Genomic DNA, 20,857 nt, shown 5'->3' with positions numbered 1-20,857 from the left:
ATTGTAGATTAATTATGACTGTTGTTATAATTATGCAGAACACACATCAAATGACGTTGCTCTTTAATTGTTTTGTATATCAGTTTTATCAAACCTTCTTAAGTCTGCTCTAGTTTTAAAAGTAATTATTAGAAAAAGAAGTTAAGAGTGAAGAAAAAAGCTATTGTTTCTTTATTAATAATTTTAAAGAGTACTGAGGGGTCCTTATTACAAATAACAGAGCATTGAGTGGTAACGAAGTTTTGGTCCCTATTCACATGTGTAGATATAACAGATACCAAAACAAACTCTAATGTAACATGCTAAAAATAAGAGAATTAGAAAGTAAAAAAAACAAAAAAATTGAAAACTTGTGTCCTGCCGCATTAACAAAAGAGTCTTCAAGTCCTAAGAAAAGGATATAGCTCATACCTAAGATTACAGCTTGTACCCAAAAATCTCGCTCCTCGTTTACCGTCGCAGCACTTAGAAAGCTCCTTGAAACTCCATTCCAAACAAGACTTACAGTCCGCTAGGTCTTTCGCACACTGCACCATCGCATGCAGTTTTTCCCTCCCGATTCTCATCTCTCCCGCCGCATAATATAACAACTCGACGCCGTCCATGTCGGGTTTATCAGCTTTCACAATCAGCTGTTGGAGGAAATCATTTGTCTTCTTGCTGAACATCTTTGTATCCCCCCTCACATTGTTTGGGTTGTGCATAGCAAAAGTATCCTTGTAATTGATCTTCCTTGGGGCTAGGTCATTGATCATACTAACATCGAGAAAACATTGGTCGTACCATATTATTCCACCTTTGTTTCTTGGACATCTCTTACGAAACTGTTAAATACATATACTTACATGTTAATGTTAAGGTATATTTCAAATGATAATTAAATTCTTTCATGCAAAAATGTTGAAGAGGCATTACTTACCCCGGCCAGAGCGGTGTCATAGCAGGTTCGACAGTTAGACTTGTAAGAGTCACCACGACACTGGAATATGATGGTAGTGGAATTGGGACCGTCACTATTAGAGCTGTGTACGAACCCATCTATAAACTTATTAGCAGCGACGAAACTGGTGAGAGAGTCGAAGTCTTTCTCGTATCTACTTCCCGGGTGGTATTTACCTTGACCAACCCGGCATTTGTGGTGAAGGTACACATTTGTAAGATTCAGTGATGCAACGCTAGGTATGAAGAGTTGTATGGCCAAGATATGGAAAGAAACGAGGCATTTGGATAGAGAATATGAAGAGTACATTGTTTTGGATTCTTTTTTTATATAGTTAAGATGTTTTTACAAGAGTCAGAAGAATTTTAGCTGATGGACACACATCATCTAAAATAATATTCTCTCTTTTTGTTAGTGTATACAAGATTCTATTGATCATTCCAGTTTGTAGAAAAAATGTTTATTTTTGGTCTGTAATAGACAGGAGAGAGGGGTCGGGTATTTTTCGGCGAAGGGTGAGGATGGCCAATGGAAAAGTCAAATTTTAAATGTTTTACCAAGTTAAAAGTCTGAGAGAATTGAATCACCACTAGTTTTGATCAAGGATCAAAGTTTTAGAGGTTCTCTGTACTTATTTCACATCTCCACCTCTTCAAACATTTTTAGAGAACGTAACTATCTAAAGATTGAGAAAGAAAAATGCTAATACCTAGGAATCTATATGACTATATTATTGTAATATAAAAATGATTTAATAACAGAACTATCTAGATTGAGAAAGAAAAATGCTAATATATTTAGCTTCGAATGCTATAAATAATTCATTCCCTTTCTATTTATAACTAAGTTGGATTATGGAAATCAAAGTCTTTCATTTTTCATTTACCAAACGATTTTTTTTCTTTCCCAAAACATTGATAAACTAACATTCCACGGCTATTAGCTCATACTCCATGCATTGTGAATCGGATTTTTGTCATGGGCCTAAAATAGCATGCCAAAACGGGCAACTTATGTGCTACTAAGTCATCGTCGGTCCAATAAAAAACCCGTCAATATGTTTAACGGGCAATTTGAAAAAACAAAAATGTCGTTTGTCTCAGTTTTAGGGTCACCAAGTTTGCTCTTATTAATAATTGAAATAGAAGGTGGGACTGATTGATTTGCATTTTGTTTGCTACGTACATAGTTTTCCCCCTTTCGTTTCAAAATTAGGTTACTGAATTTTGATTGGGACCCTATTCATAGACATAGTTAGGACTTAAACAAACAAAATAAAAAGAAGTATAAGCAGTAAAATAAACAGAAAAATTTGTAAAAAGCTCAAAAGAGATACTAGAGAGACAGCAAAACCGCTGCTTTATTACCAAAGAGGCTTTAAGTCCTAAGAAAAGGGTATAGCTCATACCTAAGATTACAAATTGTACCTACAACTCTCGCTCCTTGTTTACCATCACAGCACTTAGAAAGCTCCTTGATACTCCATTCCAAACAATCCTTACAACTCAATATGTCCTTCGCACATTGCACCATTGCAAACAATGTTTGCTTCCCAAGCCTCATTTCCCCTGCCGCGTAATATAGAAAGTTGATCCCGTCCACGTCGAGTCTATCAGCTTTTCCAATCAGTTTGTAGAGGAATTCAGTCGTCTTTTTGTTGAATGAGTTTACATTCCCTCTCACGTTGTTTGGGTTGTGCATAGAAAAAATATTATCGTAGTTCATCCGTCTTGGGGAATTGTCATTAATCATACTAACATCGAGAAAACATTGGTCATACCATATTATTCCACCTTTGTTTCTCGGACACCTACTACGAAACTGTAATATACATATACATATTCATAAATATTTTTGTAGGAACCGTGAGATGTACACGAAATCAGTTGTATGCAAAATGGCGAAATGTACCTAAAAGTTTTTTTTGACATATGTACCTAAAAGTTGTCCCGTAATAATCTACCAAATGATATGATATAGAAGATATCTCTAACTGGATGATATGTAAATACTAAATACCAATCATAATAAATGTTTTGATAAATAAATCAAGTTAAAAAGCAATCTTAACATTTCAATACAAGATAACCTTGCACCTTTGTTGTTTTCACCTAACGAAAAATCAAATAGTTGTGACTTAAAGAGAGATGACTTAATATATAAATATATATTAACAAGAAAGTTTTGGACGTAAATAATCTTTTCCAAATGGGTAAATAATCTTGCCAACACCAAGCCAACACCTAGCACACCACAAATTTGGTTGTATAGTGTATATAACAGTTATGTTAATTGTTATCGGTTGATGTGTATAAACCAACTCACATTTGTTTCAGCTAGGTAATTCTAACTCTAACCTGAATTTTGGTTTCTTATAGTCAATTTTCTTTTGGCTTTAGTTAAGGTAGTTGTTTATAGCGAACGACAAGATATAGACTACACATATGCAAACATGTTAAAGTGGCATTACCCCGGCGAGGGCGGTAGCATAGCAGGAGTTGCACTTGGACCTGTAAGAGTCACCGCGACATTGGAATATGATGGTGACAGATTTGGTATCTCTACTATTGGACCGGTGTGTGAAACCATCTGTAAAGTCAAGGGTAGCAACTCTACGGCTGAGAGTGTTGAGTTCTTTCTCGTACTCACTTCCTGGTTGGTATTTTCCTTGATCACGCGACATTTGTGGTTCAGATACTCATTAGTAAGATTCAAGGAAGACGCACAGCTTATGAGGACTTGTATAGCCAATATATGGAAAGAAACGAGGCATTTGCATAGAGAATATGAAGAGAACATTGTTTTGGTTTATTTATTCTTTTTCTAGAGGAGAATAAGGATTTTAGCAGATTCGTCTCAGTAGTAACTAAATTAACTATTTTTCTCTAACTCAAAGCTATATTTGTTTTTGATCATTTCAGTTTGTAGAAGGAATTTTGTCTATAACAGAGAGGACAGAGATGAGTTGGGAATTTTCGGCGAGGGATGGGGAGAGCCTATGAAAAAGTCAAAGTTCAAAAAAATTTTTTTGGTAAAAGTCAAAGTTCAAATTTATACTAATTTATCAATCGTAGAAAATAGAATCACCATTAGGATGTTTTTATTAGATGAATATTTGCTAAGCTGGATAGACTTGAGGGATAGACTTGCAAAAATACAAATATTCTACGTTGGTTTTGGAACGAAACTTGGAGATTAAGTTTGTGATTTAACAAAGATTGCTTTACGATTAAGTTAGGGGTTTTTGGCGATTAATGTATATAGGTTTGAGGATTGAGATTGAGCTGTTAACACTAAGGATCGCAAGTGGAGATATTGCATATCTTGAATCTTTTCAAATAGCAAGTTTGGAGGTGGGTGTTCAATCCATTGATTCACGGTTGTGTGAGATCATTGTGGTGAAGCTTGTTTATAATAGAAGTCCATTGGGATCACAATCTAAAGCTTAGTTAAAACTGTGTATCACTGATTAAATATTAGCATTGTAAAAATTAACTGAACATATATCTAGTGAAGAATAACATCGGACTTGGTGCTTTCCAAATCATAGAATGTTGTTGTTCGAGTTCGTCACACTTACAAAAGTATGCAAATCTCATCAAATGACGTTGCCAAAGTATTGAAATGCTGGAACATGTTGATTTCTTTGTAGCTATATTTCTAAGAACTTATCTGGATATAAGAGACAGAGTGGAGAAGAAATGTATCTCTATGGGGATAGCGATGTTTTGGACCCTATTCATAATCATAGTCATAGGTAGGACATCAACAAAACAAAACAAAAAGGCGAACGAGGGGAAAAAAATGATAAGGGTTGAAAAAGAGAATTAGAAACTAGAAAGTAAAGAAACCAAAGCAAAATTTGGAAGTTGTCAAGAGAATGTGTTCTGCATCATCACCAGTATTTAAGTCCTAATAAAAGGGTAAAGCACAATGAGAAATACATTACATTAAAGAGTAAAACAAAACGGTGTCTCAGTACATTAAAAACTGATTTTTATTCCATAATGAGAAATATGCATTCGACCAATCCCCCAGAGCCAAGATGTACACCACTACCACAAGTAGTAGCTTTATGGAACCTTAGGAGTAATGGTCTCTGGATTCATCTAGAGAACACACGTATTGTCTTCGACCAATCCACACGATCTGACTTCTAAGCCCGTAGAAGAACCCTATTTCCAACCAACTAGCCTCTTGGTGAATAACAAAAAAACACAAGCTTTCTTCTCTGCTACTCATCTGATTGTGTAGAGTCACATAAATACATGCATTACTATTTTGCATACATCTGATGGATTTATCGACTCAAATGACTCTAATAGGGCACACTCTACTATTATGCTTTGCTTATAGTATATAACAGAATCACTTTTTAAAAGCGTGAAATCGTTGATGCATGCATATTCTTAATAGTAAAAGTAACGGAATCACTTTTCAAAAGTGAAATCATGAAAAATGTAATACACCATTTATCAGCGTTGTCTCCTTATCAACAATCATCCAATTAGATGAAAGGGTGAGGAACAACAAAGTTGGTATATGTAAACAAATATATGAAAGCAAAGCTTAAAAGAAACAATACAAAGACTAAAATGGAGAAGAAAACAAAACCAAAACAAAATTAAAGAGTTGTCAAGAGAATGTGTTCTACATCATTACAAAGTCTTTAGGTCCTAATAAAAGGGTATAACTCATACCTAACATTACAACTCGTTCCCAAAACTCTCGCTCCTTGTTTACCTTCACAACACTTTGAAAGCTCCTTAATACTCCATTCCAAACAAACCTTACAATGAAATATGTCTAAAGTACACTGCACCATTGCATACAGTTTATTCTTCCCGAGCCTCTTCGTCCCTGCCGCGTAATATAGCAAACCGGTACCGTCCGCTTTGGGTTTATCCGCTTTCAGCGCTAGCTCATAGAGGAAATTCTTCATCTTTTGGTTGAACAACTGAGTATCCCCGTTGATGTTGTTTGGGTTGTGCATAGAAAAAGTATTCTCGTAATCCATCTTCGTTGGAGGGGAGTTGATCGTACTTACTTTGAGAAAACATTGATCATACCATATTATTGCTCCTTTGTATCTCTGACATCTCTTACGAAGCTGTCATATACATATCCATATATATTTTGTTCATTCTAAACGATGATTTAAATTTCAATGCATATGTTTAGCGTTTCTTAATTATTTTCATGGTAAATGATTCATGGTTTGAAAATATAAATGTAAATGTATATATGGTTATCTATGTTATAGATGTAAATGTATGACGACTAGTTAATAATGTGGAAGTGACATTACCCCGGCCACAGCGGTGGCATAGCAAGAACCGCATATAGACCCGTAGGAGTCTCCACGGCATTGGAATACAAAGTTGCCGGAATTCGGAGCCTCACCATGCGCTGTGTCTGAAACCGTCCCGAAAATGATACTTAGAGATATGATCGATGAGATAATTAAGGTTTTCCTCGTACGGGCTTCTCGGCTTATATTTCCCTTGACGAGTGAGGCATTTGTGGTGCAAATACGCATTAGTAAGATTCTGGGACGAAACGCTATGTATGAGGACTTGTATACCCAAGATATAGAAACAAACGAGGCATTTGAATAGAGAATATGATGAGTACATGTTTTTTGAGATAAATTAAGCGTTGTGATGGAGATGTTTAGAAAGGAGACTCGGAATGGTTTTAGCTGACTGTCCTCTTTCGTAACTAGATGAACTAATATTAAAAAGAACTTCTTACAAAATTCGATTGATCATTCAGTTTGTAGAAGAAATGTTTTTAGTTTTTTTATGTTTTTTTTTGTCTATCCCAGAAAGGAGAGACGATTTTGGGTATTTTTCGGCGAGGGATAGGGAGGGCTGATGAAAAAGTCAAAGTTTAAATGTTTTACTTAAAAAAAATCGCATATTTGTCGATAATCCAGAGAAGTCTTGCTTGTGGTATGCTGAAAGTTCGATGATGTATGTGAGTGGTGCTAACAAAACTTTCCATAAGACAGTTATTAAGTTACTAGAACACATTTGATGATCATATTAATAGTTATTCTCTAATTTATAGTCATTTGACCAATTCTCTCAAAAATATCCCGAATATAAGAATATGAAAAGAGGAGACAAAAAAAAAAAAAAAAGAGGAGACGATATACATTATATCATCTCTTTACTAATTATAAAATTAAAGGCTGTAATGAATAAAGCTTGATATTCATAGGTACAACGAGGACCTAACGAACAAAAACGAAAGTGGAGTGAAAACCCAAAAACCCAAAAAATTAAAGGTATCAAAAAAGGAAAGTTGTCAAGAGAAATGTGTGGCTTGCATCATTCTCAAAAAATGTTTTAAGTCCTAAGAAAAGGGTAAAACTCATATCTAAAGTTACAGCTTGTACCCAAAACTCTCCCTCCTTGTTTACCGTCGCAACATTTGGGATACTGGCTGATTATCCTTTCCAAACACTCCTTACACATTGTCTTAAACATGAATACATCTCTCGTACACTGAACCATTGCGTACAGCTTCTTCGTCCCAACCATCTTCTCCCTGGCCGAGTATAGTGCCATCATGCCGTCCTCCATGTTGTCTTTACGGGTTGCTTCCAACGCCAGCTGTTCTAGAAAAGCCATAGTCTCCTTGTTGAAAGACTTTGCATCACCCATTACCTTGTTCGGGTTGTGCATATAAAAATTGTTATCGTAATTCACCTCCATGACCTCGATTGCAGTAATCTCGACAAAACACTGGTCGAACCATATTATTCCACCTTTGTTTCTCGGACATCTCCTACGAAGCTTACATAAATACATATCAACACAACAATCTAGAACAATATTTTACATATTGTCTCAATTAAGAAACCAAAGCAGAGTATCAAGAGTTATCGGAATTATTGCCATTTTAAGAACAAAACTGAACGACACTGATTTTTTTCAATCGAAGTTATGTTTGTTTTTTCTTCCAAGCGTTAAATCTGAGAAATTAATTAATAAGTAGATGAAAATCAAAACAAAAAGGATAAATCTCAAAAAATCACTAAAATGAAATGCCATCACTAGTTTTTATTCCTCAAAAATACCACAATACCAAACCTTAAGTTCTAAACAACAAAACCTAAAAACTAAAACATAAACCCAAACCAAAAAATTAAAATTAAATCACTTTTATCTATGGTATTTATGGACTAAATAATTTGTAATGGTAATTTTGCAAAAAGAAAAAAAACAAGTTTATTAAAAGTGATAATATTATAAATGAACGTGTTTCAAAAACTAGAATTTAAATTTGTAACGAAAAGATTGCTTTTAATTATCTCTTATAGTTTTATAACAATATACAAATCAATGCCATATTTTTGAAATTCCTCCGAAATTATCGAAGTAAACATTCTGTTCGAAAATGACTTTGCAAATTATGTATGAGGGATATTGGATAAATATAAGTGACATTTCCCCGGAAATGCCTGCGGCAAAGCAAGAGCGGCACTTGGACTGGTAGGAGTCTCCACGGCACTGGAATATGATGTTTACCATATTGGGACTTCCCATAGCAGTTGTCATGTGACCAAATCCGTTGCGAAAAGTCGAGTTAATAATCAAATCGATGTGAGAGTTAAGGTTTTTCTCATACTGACTTCCTGGCTTATACTTTCCTTGACTGATGAGGCATTTGTGGTGCAGATACGCATTGGTCAGATTCAGGGACGAAACATTGCGTATAAGGAACAGTTGTGTGGCCACCACGGCCAAGAAAAGGACCAAAACAAGTCGTTTTGATAAAGAATATGAATTGTGCATTGTTTCTTGTTTTGATTTTTTTTCCAGAGTTAGAAGTTTTCCATATATGAAAGGCTAAGATTGGGATGTTTCTATATATATATAGGAGACAAAAGGACTTAGCTGATTGGATTCATTAGATCTAAATTAACTAATAATTTCAACTGTAATCTTTTTTTTTGTTTGTTTAACTTACCTTTACAAATTAGATTTAATCATTTCAATTTGTAGAAAAAATGGTTATTGGCTGTAACAGAAATGAGAGAGGATTTTAGAATTTTCGGCGAGGGATGGGGAGGGCAGATGAAAAAATCAAAGTTCAACGCCTTTTACTAAATTAAAACTTTTAGAAAACATAATCATAGGATACGCACTGGCCGGTTTTGTGCAAGGAGCAGGATGATTTTGGGTGTTGGGATCTTGTGATTTGTGAAGCTGTTTTAACTTTCATACGTAGTAACGTAGACTTCCTTTAAAAAAGAAAATGTTCCATGGAAATTAGCTAAAACCCATGCATTGCGATAGAGTGGAAACTTTCTAACGCTACGAGGATTCGTTGATCCAAATACATTTGACATCACAGATTTTTTCAATAGGATAAACGTAACACAACGGAAATACATCATGAATCTTCTTGAACGACATAATATGGGTGATGATAAATTATTTATGCTGAATATATATTCACCATAACTGACGCTTATATCCAGTACATAATCTTTATGATCGGTTAAATATTTCTTGCTTGTTAGAAGTTTGCATTATCTTAATTACAGGTTTGATAGAGCTACGGATAATCACAAAATTATCTTGTCAATCAGGGAGTAGTTTTACCCGTTGAATGACTTGGAAATTGTAGGATCATGACTCAGATTAAGCAATGACGCGGAAATATTCGTCTAAATTAACTACACGTGACGCTATTTAGTCGCCAACAATAAATTAGAAAACGGAGTTCTATGTTAACAAATTTAAGATGTCAAGAATAATAGAGCTTCTTATTCATAGCCAACAACTGTAATTAATAACCAAATAAAGAGTGAGGAAAAACACAGCTTGGGATCTTAGTCATAGGCACATGTGATCTAAACCAGCACAAAGGGAAATCCAAGAATAAACAATATAAATAAAAACTAGTAAAAAGCTCAAAAAACCGGAACTGAAGTAAAATAAGTAAGGTGTCAAGAGAATGTGTTGTGCATCGTCATCAAACAGTTTTTGAATCTGAAGTCCTTAGAAAAGGGTAAAGTTCATACCTAAAATCACAGCTCGTACCCAAAATCCTCCCTCCTTGTTTACCGTCGCAACACTCGGGAAACTCCTTTATAATGCTTTCCAAACACTCCTTACACATCTTAGGCTTAACTAGATCTCTCATACACTGAACCATTGCGTACACCTTCTTTGTCCCGACCCTCTTCTCCCCTGATGCGTACAGTGCCATCTTGCCATTGTCCATGTTGTCTTTATTATTTGCTTTCAACGCCAACTCTTTGAGGAGAGCCATTGTCTCATTGTTGAATGACTTTATATTGCCACTTACCCTGTTCGGGTTGTGTAAGGGGAAATTGTTCTCGTAATTGATCTTTGAGATGTTGAAGTCGATGACACTGATTGAAGTAATCTCAACAAAACACTGATCGAACCATATTATCCCACCTTTGTTTCTCGGACATCGCCTACGAAGCTGTCGTTTACATTTTACATAATTAATTCATGTTTTGACGTGTTAAAATAATTAATACATTAAATTATGAAATAATAGCTAAAATATTATTAAATAAATATAAATATATAAGAAACAATCATTGTGCGTTTGTGCTTTCTAACTAATTCATGAATCTGTATTAGAAAATAGGCTTTCATAAGTTGAAAATGTGAATGAAGAATCTGTTAGACATAAAAAAACAATACCATTCATTACCCTTCCTATTTACCTAATTTGATAAATTGTACGCTAGGGTCATTGAATTGGTCGCTATGGACAGACTTAAAAGCCTTGAGGGCTGTTGGGCACAAGAAAATCTTGAATCAAACATAAATTGTTGTATACAAATAATCACAGAACATAATATTTCTTATTTAAAACAATTTGTTTTGGCTAAAATAACATTTAATATGATATGAAGAGAGTAAATAATGTTACCCCGGAGATGCCGGCAGCATAGCAAGAGCGGCACTTAGAATTATAGGAGTCACCGCTGCACTGGTAGAGAATGGTTACAGCATTGGGTTTTAGACCACTAGTCATGTGCATGGAACCTGAGCGAAAATTTCCGGCTGCGAGAAAACGGATGTAATCGTTAAGGATATACTCGTACTTGCTTCCTGGTTTATATTTCCCTTCACTAACGAGACATTTGTGATGCAGATACTCATTGGTGAGGTTCAGGGACGAAACATTGCGTATAAATAGGAGTTGTGTGGCCACCAAGGCTAAGAAAGGGAACCAAACGAGACGTTGTAAAAGAGAACATGAAGAGTACATATTGTATTTTGTTTTGATTGTTTTTTTTCAAGAGTTAGGTGTGTTTTGTTTTTCTTTTTTATTATAAATGAAGCGTTGAGTTGTGATGTTTATATATACAGGAGAGTAGGAAGGATTTAGCTGATTGGCTTCATTGGTAACTAGATTAACTAATTTTTTTCAAGACGGTATACAATTCCTTTATGGTTACCTTATACAAAACTGGATTTGATCATTTTAGTTTTGAGAAGTTTTTTTTCGTCTGTAACAACCAAGAGAGAGGAGTTTGGTATTTTCGGCGAGGGATGTGGAGAGCATATGAAAAAGTCAAAGTTCAAATGCTTTACTAAGTTAAAACTCTGAGAAAATAGAATCACCCAATTCCAAACTTGTAGTGCGCCACTGGTTTTGTGCCAGGAGCAATAGATGTTTTAACTTTCATGCGTAGTGACCCTGTGTAAGAAGGTTAATTTTCAATTGTAGTTATATCATTTCCATTGCAATGAGCTCATATTTTTAATCCAATGATATTGTAACTCTACTTCACGTAGAGCATGGTTGCAGTGAAAAGAATTAGACTATTCAAGATAATGTGGTTTCGACACTGTAATAGCATTGTCTTTCATCTGAGAGTCTAAAAAAAATTTAAAAAAATGATGTATAATGCTACGAGAAGAGAGTAAAAGATTAATTTAGGCATATTACATAGATTTCTAAGTGACTAAAAATATTGTAATTATTTAATATTTGGTTTCGATCAAACACTAATTTATGTACTTGTGAATTTTTAATTTTTTGTTAAGAAATAATGAATATATACATGCAAGCGTATTAATGTTAGCACATACTAAAAATTGTTGGCAAATGAAGTTATCATGAAGCTGATACATGTGAATTTACTAATTCTTCCGACTTCTACATACGTCGACTCCGGCACAAGACATGATGCCACATGGCCTTATCACCATCATTCATCTCCAGGCTCCCTCGTCTTCGTGAAACCAAGTATCATCATTGTAAGTACTACCAGTTATATATCATAATTATAGTTTAGTCCATGTTTGTCGATTCGGGAAATCAATTTTCTACTATTTTGTTTCGCACGTCTCTTTTTGTGGTTCGGCCAAAATTATGAGATTTACTAAAACCTTGAGGCATAAGAGTTTTTCTTACCCTTATTTCAGGATTTTTTTTCTCTCATTATGAGAGAGTTTGTATGAGCTGAGCTATTTGGTATTCTATGTGGGATGTATTTACTAGTAGATACTTGAACATTTCTTCTCAATAACTCAAGTTCACAAAAAAAAACAAAAATCCCAAAGAGGAAAGTACATTTATTCGCTCAATTAAGTTCACGTACTAAAATGCAACACAGTGTATATTATAAGACTGTTTATCTCTAGAACCCTTTCATTTAATATGGAGCTCTCATTGTACTGTTGTTGTTAGTTTCTAAGAAAAGGATATAACTCATACCTAAAGTTACAGCTCGTACCCAAAACTCTCCCTCCTTGTTTACCGTCACAACACTCTGGAAACTTCCTCAAAATCCCTTCCAAACACTCAAAGCACTTTGTAAATATTAAGTCTTTCGTACACTGCACCATTGCAGACACCTTCTTTGTCCCAATTCTCTTCTCCCCTGCTGCGTACAACACCAATTGTTTACCATCCAAGTTGTTTCTATCGGAGGCTTTATTTGCCAGCTTCTCCAGGAGAGCCGACGTCTCCTTGTTGAACAACTCCCGATCACTCATGTTTTTTGGGTTGGACAAATAGAAATCGTTCTCATAATCTATCTTATTGAAGGAGGCGACTGAAGATATCTTTAAAAGACATTGGTCATACCATATTATTGCTCCCTTATTTCTTGGACATCTCCTACGAAGCTGTCACATACATATACATATATATCAAGAACAATATTGCATTGTTTAATCAGTATTTTTGAATTAGCCTTTAATGTCTATCAGTTTTGTCTCAACTCAATCATTTATGTAAAGTATCAGGATCATTGGACACATATTTAAGATTTGACAGAAAAAAATAACCGACGTGTGTGCTCATCGTAATTTTTACATGTAACTATATGACTGCTAATTTATAATATTGAAGTCACAATTACCCCAGAGACAGCGGTGCTAATGCAAGGGGGGCACTTGGACCAGTAGGAGTCGCCGCGACACTGGAACATGACAAAGACGTTATTGGGATCCTCACCTTCTTCGGTGTAGCGGAAACCGTCACGAAAATTTCCAATCGAGGTGATGGTACTGAGGACTAAGTTGAGATTTTTCTCGAACGCACTCCCCTGCTTATATTTTCCTTGAGTGTTGCTGCATTTGTGGTGCAGATACGCATTTGTAAGGTTCAGAGACGAAACACTGTGTATAAGGAGGAGTTGTATGGCTATCATGGCCAAGATATGGACAGATCCAAAAACTGAAGACATTGTTTGAGATATCTGATATTTTTGGTGTGTGTGTTTTTTCAATAGATGAATCGTTAAAGAGTTGGAATCTTTATATAGGGGAGACTCGAGGGATTGTTATTGCTCTAAAGTGAAGTTCATCTTTTTCTATAAAAAAAATGGTAATAGTACAATGCTGGAAGTTGTCAGTTTCTGGCCACACAATAAAATTCGATTGATCATCTCATTTTCTAAAAAAAAAAAGTTTATAAGAGAGGAGATAGGAGTTGAGCGTTTAGACTAGTATTTTGCGGCGAAGGGACAGGAGGCAATGAAAAAGTCAAAGTTCGAAGGTTTGTCTGATTTAAATCACACAATAAGTTAGGTGTCGACCTGAAATGAAGGCAGTGTTATGTTATTAGTAGTTTATGTAATTATACAACGACAACGTACAGTTTCATCTCATCTCATGTTATATATTATATGACTTTTGGTCTAGTATTAACGTTATGCTTGTATGTTCCTAGAAAATTGAGAAGAAAATAAAAGCTAAAAACATTATATTTGATAATTATTACATAGTTTCTCTTTTCATTTTCTGGTCACATTATATAAAATTTGTTGATTATTCAATTTTTAGAATATTTTTTTTTAGGCCATATGGGGATCTCTCTAGGTCATCTGAGTTCCACCTCTTCCCTTTGGCTTGGCCTTCTTAGCAAACTTCTTTCGGATGAGTGAGTGAGATTTTTTCCGGTTGTTTGGCTTCTCAATGATGGACATCGCTCAATTGCATTCGAAAATAAAACATTTAAACAATTTCTATTTTCTACCCATGACATCATTGTACTCATCTTGAATTCCAAACTTTTAACTTCAGTTTTTGGTCTTCCTTTAATGTGGTTTTAAGATGATTTTATACACTATAGTTGCATGTTAAGCAGTATAAAAAGCAATTTTCTATTAGTAAACATCCCTTGGTTTGTGCGTATCCATTTGGGGTCTATTCCGGCCATAATTGGCATTTGCTAAAAATAATGGTCACAACTCACAAGAGCTTTCGCTAACCTTATTTCACAATTATGAGAGAGTTTAGTTTACCTTTTATGGGTTTTGTTGTGATCTACAGTATGTGGGATGTATATTATTCTTGGATTATGTTTTTCCCTTACTATAGAGTCTCTTTTCATGAATTATGCTGTCTATAATATACAAAATAAAGCAAAGTGAAGTTAACGTATCTTGTGCAGTATTCAAATTCGCGCAACACAATGTACATATATATAAGACCGTGTACTCATGGACCTCTTTCATTTAATATGGAAGCCTCAGTATTGTATCGCTAATTTCTAAGAAAAGGATATAACTCATACCTAAAATTACAACTCGTACCCAAAACTCTTCCTCCTTGTTTACCATCACAACAGTCTGAATACATCCTGAAAATCCATTCCAAACACGAAGAGCAAGTTGTAAACACTAAGTCTTTTGTACACTGCACCATTGCGTACACCTTTTTCGTCCCAATTCTCTTCTCTCCTGCCGCATACAGAACCAATTGATTGGCACCGTCTATGTTCTTTTTATCAGTGGCTTTAGTTGTTAGCTTCTCAAGGAGAGCGGATGTCTCCCTGTTGAACAACTCTCGATTGCTCACGTTCTTTGGGTTGGACAAATAGAAATCGTTCTCGTAATCGATCTTATGGTAGGAATCGACAGTAGATATCTCGAAAAGACATTGATCATACTATATTATTGCCCCCTTGTTACCTGGACATCTCTTTCGAAGCTGTCATATGCATATCCATAAATATCAACACCACAGTCAAGAACAATATTGCATGGTTGAATTTCATATAATAGTGCATTTGTACTAGCCTTAAATGTATAAATCTTTTGTTTTGATATCTAAGATTTAACCAAAAAAAATATTAATGTGTGTACTGGCACAATTATACAGGTAAACATGTGACTGATAAATTAATAATATTGAATTTATAGTTACCCCTGAGAGGGCGGTAGTGACACAAGTTCGGCAGTTGGACCAATAGGAGTCACCACGACATTGGTACATAACAAAGACGGTATTGGGATCCTCACCTACATCCCCATATCGGAAACCAGTGCGAAAATCGCCATTAAAAATGACAGTACGGAGGGCTATGTTCAGATTTTTCTCGAACGCACTTCCCCGCTTGTATATCCCTTGGGTGTTGTTACATTTGTGGTGCAGATACGCATTAGTAAGGTTCAGGGACAAAACATTGCGTATAAGAAAGAGTTGTATGGCCACCACGGTTAAGATAGGGACCGATCCAAAAGTTGAAAACATTGTTTTGGATCTTTGATCTATTTCTTAGGAGAGGGTCTTTTAACATTAGATGACATCTTAAAGAGTTTTAATGTTTTTATACGAGACTCAAGGAAATATGCATGGCTATTAAGTGACGATTTTTTTTTTTTTTTTTAATTTGATAGTTATTAGAATTTCTGGAAGTTGTCAAATTTTGGTTGCATAATACAAAATTCGATTGCTCATTTTAATTTCTATTTAAAAAAAAAAAAAAAAAAAATTAGTCTGTAATGCAGGAGAGGAGGAGGTGGCCGTTGAGACTTGGTATTTTCGGCAAGGGAAGAGGATTGCCTATGAAAAAGTCAAATTTTGTAACCTGAAAATGAACTTAATTCTCAGATTTAATTGCATTCTAAACATACAGTTTCATCTCTTTAGCATTTTGTATATATGACTTCTTCGTTTACTATTACTCTTAAATTTGTCTGTAACTAGATAATTTTACAAAAAGAAGAAAAAAAGCTGAAAATCATTTTAATTCATAATTATAATACATTTACTTTGCCATATCATTTTCTGGCTATTATAAACCAAATTTGATTCATCATTTCAGATTTAGAATTAAAAAAATGTATTTTGGGCATATGAGCTTCTCCCCTTCCTTTTGGCTTCTTCTTTCGTGTGAAAGGGTGAGATTTATTTCACTATCTATCTAATTAGTTATAAACCAAATAGTGTGAAAGAAGGAGACTGTGGGTGAAAAATGAAAATAATGAAGTGGGAATTAGAAATACTTTGATTTTTCAAATTAGTTAGTTTAAAAACCTAAATACAACTTCTTCTTCTTTTAATGAGTTATGCTAACAAACGAAAATATACAAAACGAATCACAAAGAGGAAATACATTTATTCGCTCAACTATTAAACACAACCAATGTATAAGACCATATTTTGGCTCTGGACCCCTTTTATTTTATGTAGAGCACTCACTGTACAGTCGTTAATTTCTAAGAAAGGGATATAACTCATACCTAAAGTTACAGCTCGTACCCAAAACTCTCCCTCCTTGCTTTCCTTCACAGCACTTTGAAAACATCTTGAAAATCCATTCGAAACACGCAGCAGAAGTTGTAGTCACTAAGTCTTTCGTACATTGCACCATTGCATACACATTCTTCGTTCCAATTCTCTTATCCCCTGCCGCGTACAGCACAAATTTATTGCCTATCATGTTATTTTTATCAGTGGCTTTATTTGTTAGCTCCTCCAAGAGAGCCGAGGTCTCCTTGTTGAACAACTCCTTATCGTTCACGTCGTTCGGGTTGGACAAATAGAAATCGTTCTCGTAATCAATCTTATTGAAGGAGTTGATTGGTAGATATCTCAAAAAGACATTGGTCATACCATATTACTGCCCCCTTGCTTTTTGGACATCTCCTACGAAGCTGTCATATACGTATCCATACATGTGACATCGCGGTTAAGAACAATATTGCATTGTTTAATCTTCATTTTTTTAGTTATGGTCACAATCTTTTATCATTTTTAGTCTCAATTCATCCATCTATGTAGAGTGTCAGGATCATTGGATATATCTCTAAGATCTTAACCAAAACAAAATGACATGTGTTTGTGCTCGCAATTTTAAAATGTAAATGTATGACGGTTAACTAATAAAATTGAAGTGACAATTACCCCAGAGATGGCAGCGCTTATGCAGGATTTGCACTTAGACCCGTAGGAGTCGCCGCGACATTGGTACATGACGAAGACTTTATTGGGATCCTCACCTCTCTCGATGTAGGCAAAACCATTGAGATAATTGTCTGAATCGATGGCACGGAGAGCTAAGTTGATATATTTCTCAAACGCACTCCCGTGGCTATATTTTCCTTCGGTGTTGTTACATTTGTGGTGCAAATACGCATTTGTAAGGTTAAGGGACGAAACGCTTGGTATAATTAGGAGTTGTATGGCTACCACAGCCAAGATATGGACCGATCCAAATTTTGAAATCATTGTTTGGGATCTTTGATCTTTTAACCGGAGATGGTGTTTTTTCATTAGATGAAACGTTGAGGAGTGGGAATGTTTATATAGGAGACTCGAGGTATTATGGCTATTAAGTGAAGATGTTGCTGGAATTTTCTTATTCTGTTGTTGCCTTCAAAAAATTCGATTGATCATTTTACTCTCTAGCTATTTAAAAAGAAAGAAATGTTAATAGTACGTATTTGTGGCGAAGGACGAGGAGCGCCTATGAAAAAGTCATAGTTTGAATGTTTGTGTATTTTTAATCACACAATACGTTCGGTCTCTGCCTGAAAGAAAGGGAGTGTTTAATTTATCCGTAGTCCATATGTATATGAATTTCCGTCTACTAATAAATTTAAATGTCTACTACGTACATGAATACAAAATAAATTCAAATTTGTTTGAACATACATTCCAAACTAGAGGGAACCAGTCCACATAGGGTGCGTGGAAACTCGATTTTCTTTCCACATCTTCTAATTACTGTCAACGGATTTGTGCTCTTTGTCGTCGAACAGTCACAAAGAGGAATTGACTTCATCATTCAAAAAGGTTGTTGAAAGGAGAAATTGTAGAATATTTACTTAAGTTTCAGATTGAGTTTACGGATGATTTAGTTACCATTATTTCAATACGTCGACAACTATTGACGTCAAGGTAATACCAAGTGTAGCTGATCCATGCATGTGGATGATGTCTCGGAGGACCAAGTTTCGGTCCGGAACCAAGTAGTCTTTACATTGCCTAACTTCCTACGAAAATGAGGGAAGATGAGATGTCGTAATTTTGCTGTTAGGAAATGTAGTTGTTGCATTAGTTCAGAATTTATGCATGCTTCTTCATTTCATCCAATAAATTTCGGAAGTGATATATCTGGAGTATGAAATTAGCTTACACATTATTATATTTTATATTTAGCTAAGGGGTGGATTTGAATTAATTTTGTGACCTATTTTTGTCATAAGTATAATAGTGATATTTTTCAAAAACGTGATATTTTTTCTTGGTCGAATAGTGATATTTTTCAAAAACGTTTTAGCGTCCACGTAGTGAGAAATTCTATTTTAGCCCACCAATTAATTAGCTATTCAGAAGTATATAAGATTGATAAAAAAATAAAAAAATATAAAGATTTAGGTAACCATTGTCACTATCAAATTATGGAATTGCAATCATCTTTACGGATAAATAATGAAAATTTTATTACGTCGGAAATATATTGCAGAAAAATCTTTAGTATAACGACTTAACTAAACTCCAACGCTAATCTAAATATGTTCAAATCCGACGATTTCAACAATGTAGTGATCTGGTCCATGAACATGACCGTAGATTAGAACATGACCATGATCTGTTTATAAAAACTAATAATAACATACAGTTTTGAATTTGTGTTACATACTTCAAATAGATAGTTGGAAGAATTCTCCAAACCATACGGTTTCTCCTGAGTTTTTTTTTTTTTTTTCTTTTAGAGAAAAAATAAAATCAAACAAGTAGAGTTAATTAGAATATGTGTTATACAAAACCACAAAGAGTAGACATTTTTTATTCACCCATTGACTTTATTTAAACACTTCGCAATATATGAGAGAGTGAGAGGGGGAGAGAAATGGAGCTCAGACTAAATAGAAAGAAAAAAGTCATTTACCTTCTAAGAAAAGGGTAAAGCTCATACCTAAAGCTACAACTCCTACCACAAACTCTCCCTCCTGGTTTACGGTAGAAGAACTCTCCATATTTCATCTGCGTAATCCATTCTAGACACACATGGCAACCAGTCTGCCATAAGTCTTGCGTACACTGCACCATTGCATACATCTTATTTCTTCCAATCCTCATCTCACCCACTGCGTACAACAGTCCCTTGGCGCCGTTTTCCTTGCTATCCTTGGTGGCTTCCAGCATTAGCTTGTGGAGGAGATCCCTTCTTTTATCTTCGAACCGTTTGGGATCGTTGGTGACGTTCGTCGGGTTTTGCATATAGAACATACGTTTGTAATGGATCCTCCCCTCGGAATCCACCGAAGAAATCTCCAAAAGACATTGGTCGTACCATATTGTTGCTCCTCTGTTTCCTGGACATCTCTCACGAAGCTGTCATATATATTTGTTAATTAGAGATCCACAGTCAAGAACATCATTGCATGGACTAATTTACATGTATTTATTTTGTACTAGCCTTAAATGTGTATTAGTTTTATTAATTAAACGTTATTAGTTCATCATAGATCTTTTATATAATCACCACTATGATTTGAATATGATTGCACATTTCTATATGGAAATATGTGACTTCTAATATAATATTGAAGTGAAATTACCCCAGAGACGGCTGTGCTGAGGCAGGAGTGGCATTTGGACCCAAAGGAGTCACCGCGGCACTGGAGCAAAACGAAGACAATGTTGGGATCCTTGCTAACTTTGTAAGCCACAACATTAGAGACGTAGGCGTAACCGTATCTAAGATCGAGGTTAGAGATGTTATGAAGAACTTGGTTGAGGTTCTTCTCAAACGTACTCCCATGCGTGTATCTCCCTTGGGTGTTGTTGCATTGGTGGTTCAAATAGTCATTGGTAACGTTCTGGGAAGAAACATTGTGTACAAGAAGAAGTTGTATAGCCACCACGACCAAAATAGGGACCGATCCAAAAATATTTGAAGACATATTATTGGTTTCTTGATTTTTTTTTCTGGAGATTGTGTTTTGTTCCTGTTTATTATGAGATAAATCGTCGAGGAGTTCGAATGTTTATAATGGAGACTTGATGATGAGGGATGTTGGACCTTAAATGAAGCTGTTTTTTTTTTTTTTTTAACAATATTAGAATTGGTGGAAATATTGACCTTATATACAAATTCGATTGATCATTTTATTTCTATATATAACACATGTTCTATTAGTCTGTAAGAAAAGAGAGAGGAGTT

At 35.0% G+C, this 20,857-nt stretch overlaps 9 protein-coding genes, 2 long non-coding RNA genes and 1 pseudogene across 13 annotated transcripts; 1 reads left to right on the top strand and 11 right to left on the bottom strand.

The window, feature by feature from the left end:
• Positions 1 to 304: 304 nt before the first annotated feature.
• On the bottom strand, positions 305 to 1,249 carry AT3G22040 (cysteine-rich repeat secretory-like protein (DUF26); the record flags this gene model as incomplete). Its single annotated transcript, NM_113100.2, has 2 exons — positions 305 to 824; positions 920 to 1,249. The coding sequence occupies 2 exons, from the start codon at positions 1,247 to 1,249 to the stop codon at positions 381 to 383; spliced, it is 774 nt and encodes a 257-aa protein (NP_188842.1). The 3' UTR covers positions 305 to 380.
• Positions 1,250 to 1,922: 673 nt separating this feature from the next.
• Positions 1,923 to 2,285, bottom strand: AT3G04225. Its single transcript, NR_141076.1, has one exon. It is a non-coding gene; the product is annotated as an other RNA (long non-coding RNA).
• Positions 2,286 to 2,317: 32 nt separating this feature from the next.
• On the bottom strand, positions 2,318 to 3,739 carry AT3G22030 (Receptor protein kinase-like protein; the record flags this gene model as incomplete). Its single annotated transcript, NM_113099.1, has 2 exons — positions 2,318 to 2,750; positions 3,411 to 3,739. 2 exons carry the CDS (start codon positions 3,737 to 3,739, stop codon positions 2,318 to 2,320), a joined length of 762 nt encoding a protein of 253 aa, NP_188841.1.
• Positions 3,740 to 5,023: 1,284 nt separating this feature from the next.
• Positions 5,024 to 5,227, bottom strand: AT3G22022 (uncharacterized protein; the record flags this gene model as incomplete). The annotated part of the gene is made up of 1 exon (NM_001125200.1): positions 5,024 to 5,227. One exon carries the CDS (start codon positions 5,225 to 5,227, stop codon positions 5,024 to 5,026), a length of 204 nt encoding a protein of 67 aa, NP_001118672.1.
• A 337-nt stretch (positions 5,228 to 5,564) lies between these two features.
• AT3G22020 (Receptor-like protein kinase-related family protein) lies at positions 5,565 to 6,598 on the bottom strand (the record flags this gene model as incomplete). 2 transcript variants are annotated; one of them, NM_001338559.1, is made up of 4 exons in its annotated part: positions 6,575 to 6,598; positions 6,249 to 6,489; positions 5,684 to 6,050; positions 5,565 to 5,590 (listed from the first exon to the last, which is right to left on the bottom strand). In NM_001338559.1, the coding sequence occupies exons 2-4, from the start codon at positions 6,477 to 6,479 to the stop codon at positions 5,565 to 5,567; spliced, it is 624 nt and encodes a 207-aa protein (NP_001319616.1). In that variant the 5' UTR covers positions 6,480 to 6,489; positions 6,575 to 6,598. The 2 variants fall into 2 exon arrangements, with proteins under 2 accessions (NP_001319616.1, NP_188840.4); NM_113098.5 differs by lacking the exon at positions 6,575 to 6,598 and having other exon boundaries at positions 6,249 to 6,513.
• Positions 6,599 to 6,643: 45 nt separating this feature from the next.
• AT3G04215 lies at positions 6,644 to 6,932 on the top strand. Its single transcript, NR_141075.1, has one exon. It is a non-coding gene; the product is annotated as an other RNA (long non-coding RNA).
• A 361-nt stretch (positions 6,933 to 7,293) lies between these two features.
• AT3G22010 (Receptor-like protein kinase-related family protein) lies at positions 7,294 to 8,745 on the bottom strand (the record flags this gene model as incomplete). The annotated part of the gene is made up of 2 exons (NM_113097.1): positions 7,294 to 7,735; positions 8,396 to 8,745. 2 exons carry the CDS (start codon positions 8,743 to 8,745, stop codon positions 7,294 to 7,296), a joined length of 792 nt encoding a protein of 263 aa, NP_188839.1.
• A 962-nt stretch (positions 8,746 to 9,707) lies between these two features.
• AT3G22000 (cysteine-rich repeat secretory protein, putative (DUF26)) lies at positions 9,708 to 11,370 on the bottom strand. Its single transcript, NM_113096.2, has 2 exons — positions 10,871 to 11,370; positions 9,708 to 10,411 (listed from the first exon to the last, which is right to left on the bottom strand). Exons 1-2 carry the CDS (start codon positions 11,210 to 11,212, stop codon positions 9,932 to 9,934), a joined length of 822 nt encoding a protein of 273 aa, NP_188838.1. The 5' UTR covers positions 11,213 to 11,370; the 3' UTR covers positions 9,708 to 9,931.
• Positions 11,371 to 12,453: 1,083 nt separating this feature from the next.
• AT3G21990 (cysteine-rich repeat secretory-like protein (DUF26)) lies at positions 12,454 to 13,809 on the bottom strand. The gene is made up of 2 exons (NM_113095.2): positions 13,317 to 13,809; positions 12,454 to 13,080 (listed from the first exon to the last, which is right to left on the bottom strand). Exons 1-2 carry the CDS (start codon positions 13,641 to 13,643, stop codon positions 12,637 to 12,639), a joined length of 771 nt encoding a protein of 256 aa, NP_188837.1. The 5' UTR covers positions 13,644 to 13,809; the 3' UTR covers positions 12,454 to 12,636.
• Positions 13,810 to 14,725: 916 nt separating this feature from the next.
• AT3G21985 lies at positions 14,726 to 16,098 on the bottom strand (annotated as a pseudogene). The gene is made up of 2 exons: positions 15,607 to 16,098; positions 14,726 to 15,390 (listed from the first exon to the last, which is right to left on the bottom strand).
• Positions 16,099 to 16,855: 757 nt separating this feature from the next.
• AT3G21980 (cysteine-rich repeat secretory protein, putative (DUF26)) lies at positions 16,856 to 17,913 on the bottom strand (the record flags this gene model as incomplete). Its single annotated transcript, NM_113094.2, has 2 exons — positions 16,856 to 17,248; positions 17,590 to 17,913. The coding sequence occupies 2 exons, from the start codon at positions 17,911 to 17,913 to the stop codon at positions 16,895 to 16,897; spliced, it is 678 nt and encodes a 225-aa protein (NP_188836.1). The 3' UTR covers positions 16,856 to 16,894.
• A 1,483-nt stretch (positions 17,914 to 19,396) lies between these two features.
• AT3G21970 (cysteine-rich repeat secretory protein, putative (DUF26)) lies at positions 19,397 to 20,806 on the bottom strand. Its single transcript, NM_113093.3, has 2 exons — positions 20,253 to 20,806; positions 19,397 to 20,025 (listed from the first exon to the last, which is right to left on the bottom strand). Exons 1-2 carry the CDS (start codon positions 20,595 to 20,597, stop codon positions 19,576 to 19,578), a joined length of 795 nt encoding a protein of 264 aa, NP_188835.1. The 5' UTR covers positions 20,598 to 20,806; the 3' UTR covers positions 19,397 to 19,575.
• Between the last annotated feature and the right edge of the window lie 51 nt (positions 20,807 to 20,857).

This window comes from Arabidopsis thaliana, chromosome 3 (assembly GCF_000001735.4).
Source record: "Arabidopsis thaliana chromosome 3, partial sequence".
NCBI lineage: Eukaryota > Viridiplantae > Streptophyta > Magnoliopsida > Brassicales > Brassicaceae > Arabidopsis > Arabidopsis thaliana.
Note: the sequence above shows the minus strand (reverse complement) of the source record. Positions and strands in the feature narration are given on the sequence as shown.

What these genes read in the sequence shown, in the direction of transcription:
- AT3G21990 (NM_113095.2), bottom strand. Translation starts at nt 13,643, where the DNA reads ATGTCTTCAGTTTTTGGATCTGTCCATATCTTGGCCATGATAGCCATA. An exon ending in TTAGCACCGCTGTCTCTGGG is followed by an intron (nt 13,081 to 13,316) that starts GTAATTGTGACT and finishes TGTATGTGACAG; the next exon opens with CTTCGTAGGAGATGTCCAAG.
- AT3G22000 (NM_113096.2), bottom strand. Translation starts at nt 11,212, where the DNA reads ATGTACTCTTCATGTTCTCTTTTACAACGTCTCGTTTGGTTCCCTTTC. An exon ending in ATGCTGCCGGCATCTCCGGG is followed by an intron (nt 10,412 to 10,870) that starts GTAACATTATTT and finishes TGTAAACGACAG; the next exon opens with CTTCGTAGGCGATGTCCGAG.
- AT3G21970 (NM_113093.3), bottom strand. Translation starts at nt 20,597, where the DNA reads ATGTCTTCAAATATTTTTGGATCGGTCCCTATTTTGGTCGTGGTGGCT. An exon ending in TCAGCACAGCCGTCTCTGGG is followed by an intron (nt 20,026 to 20,252) that starts GTAATTTCACTT and finishes TATATATGACAG; the next exon opens with CTTCGTGAGAGATGTCCAGG.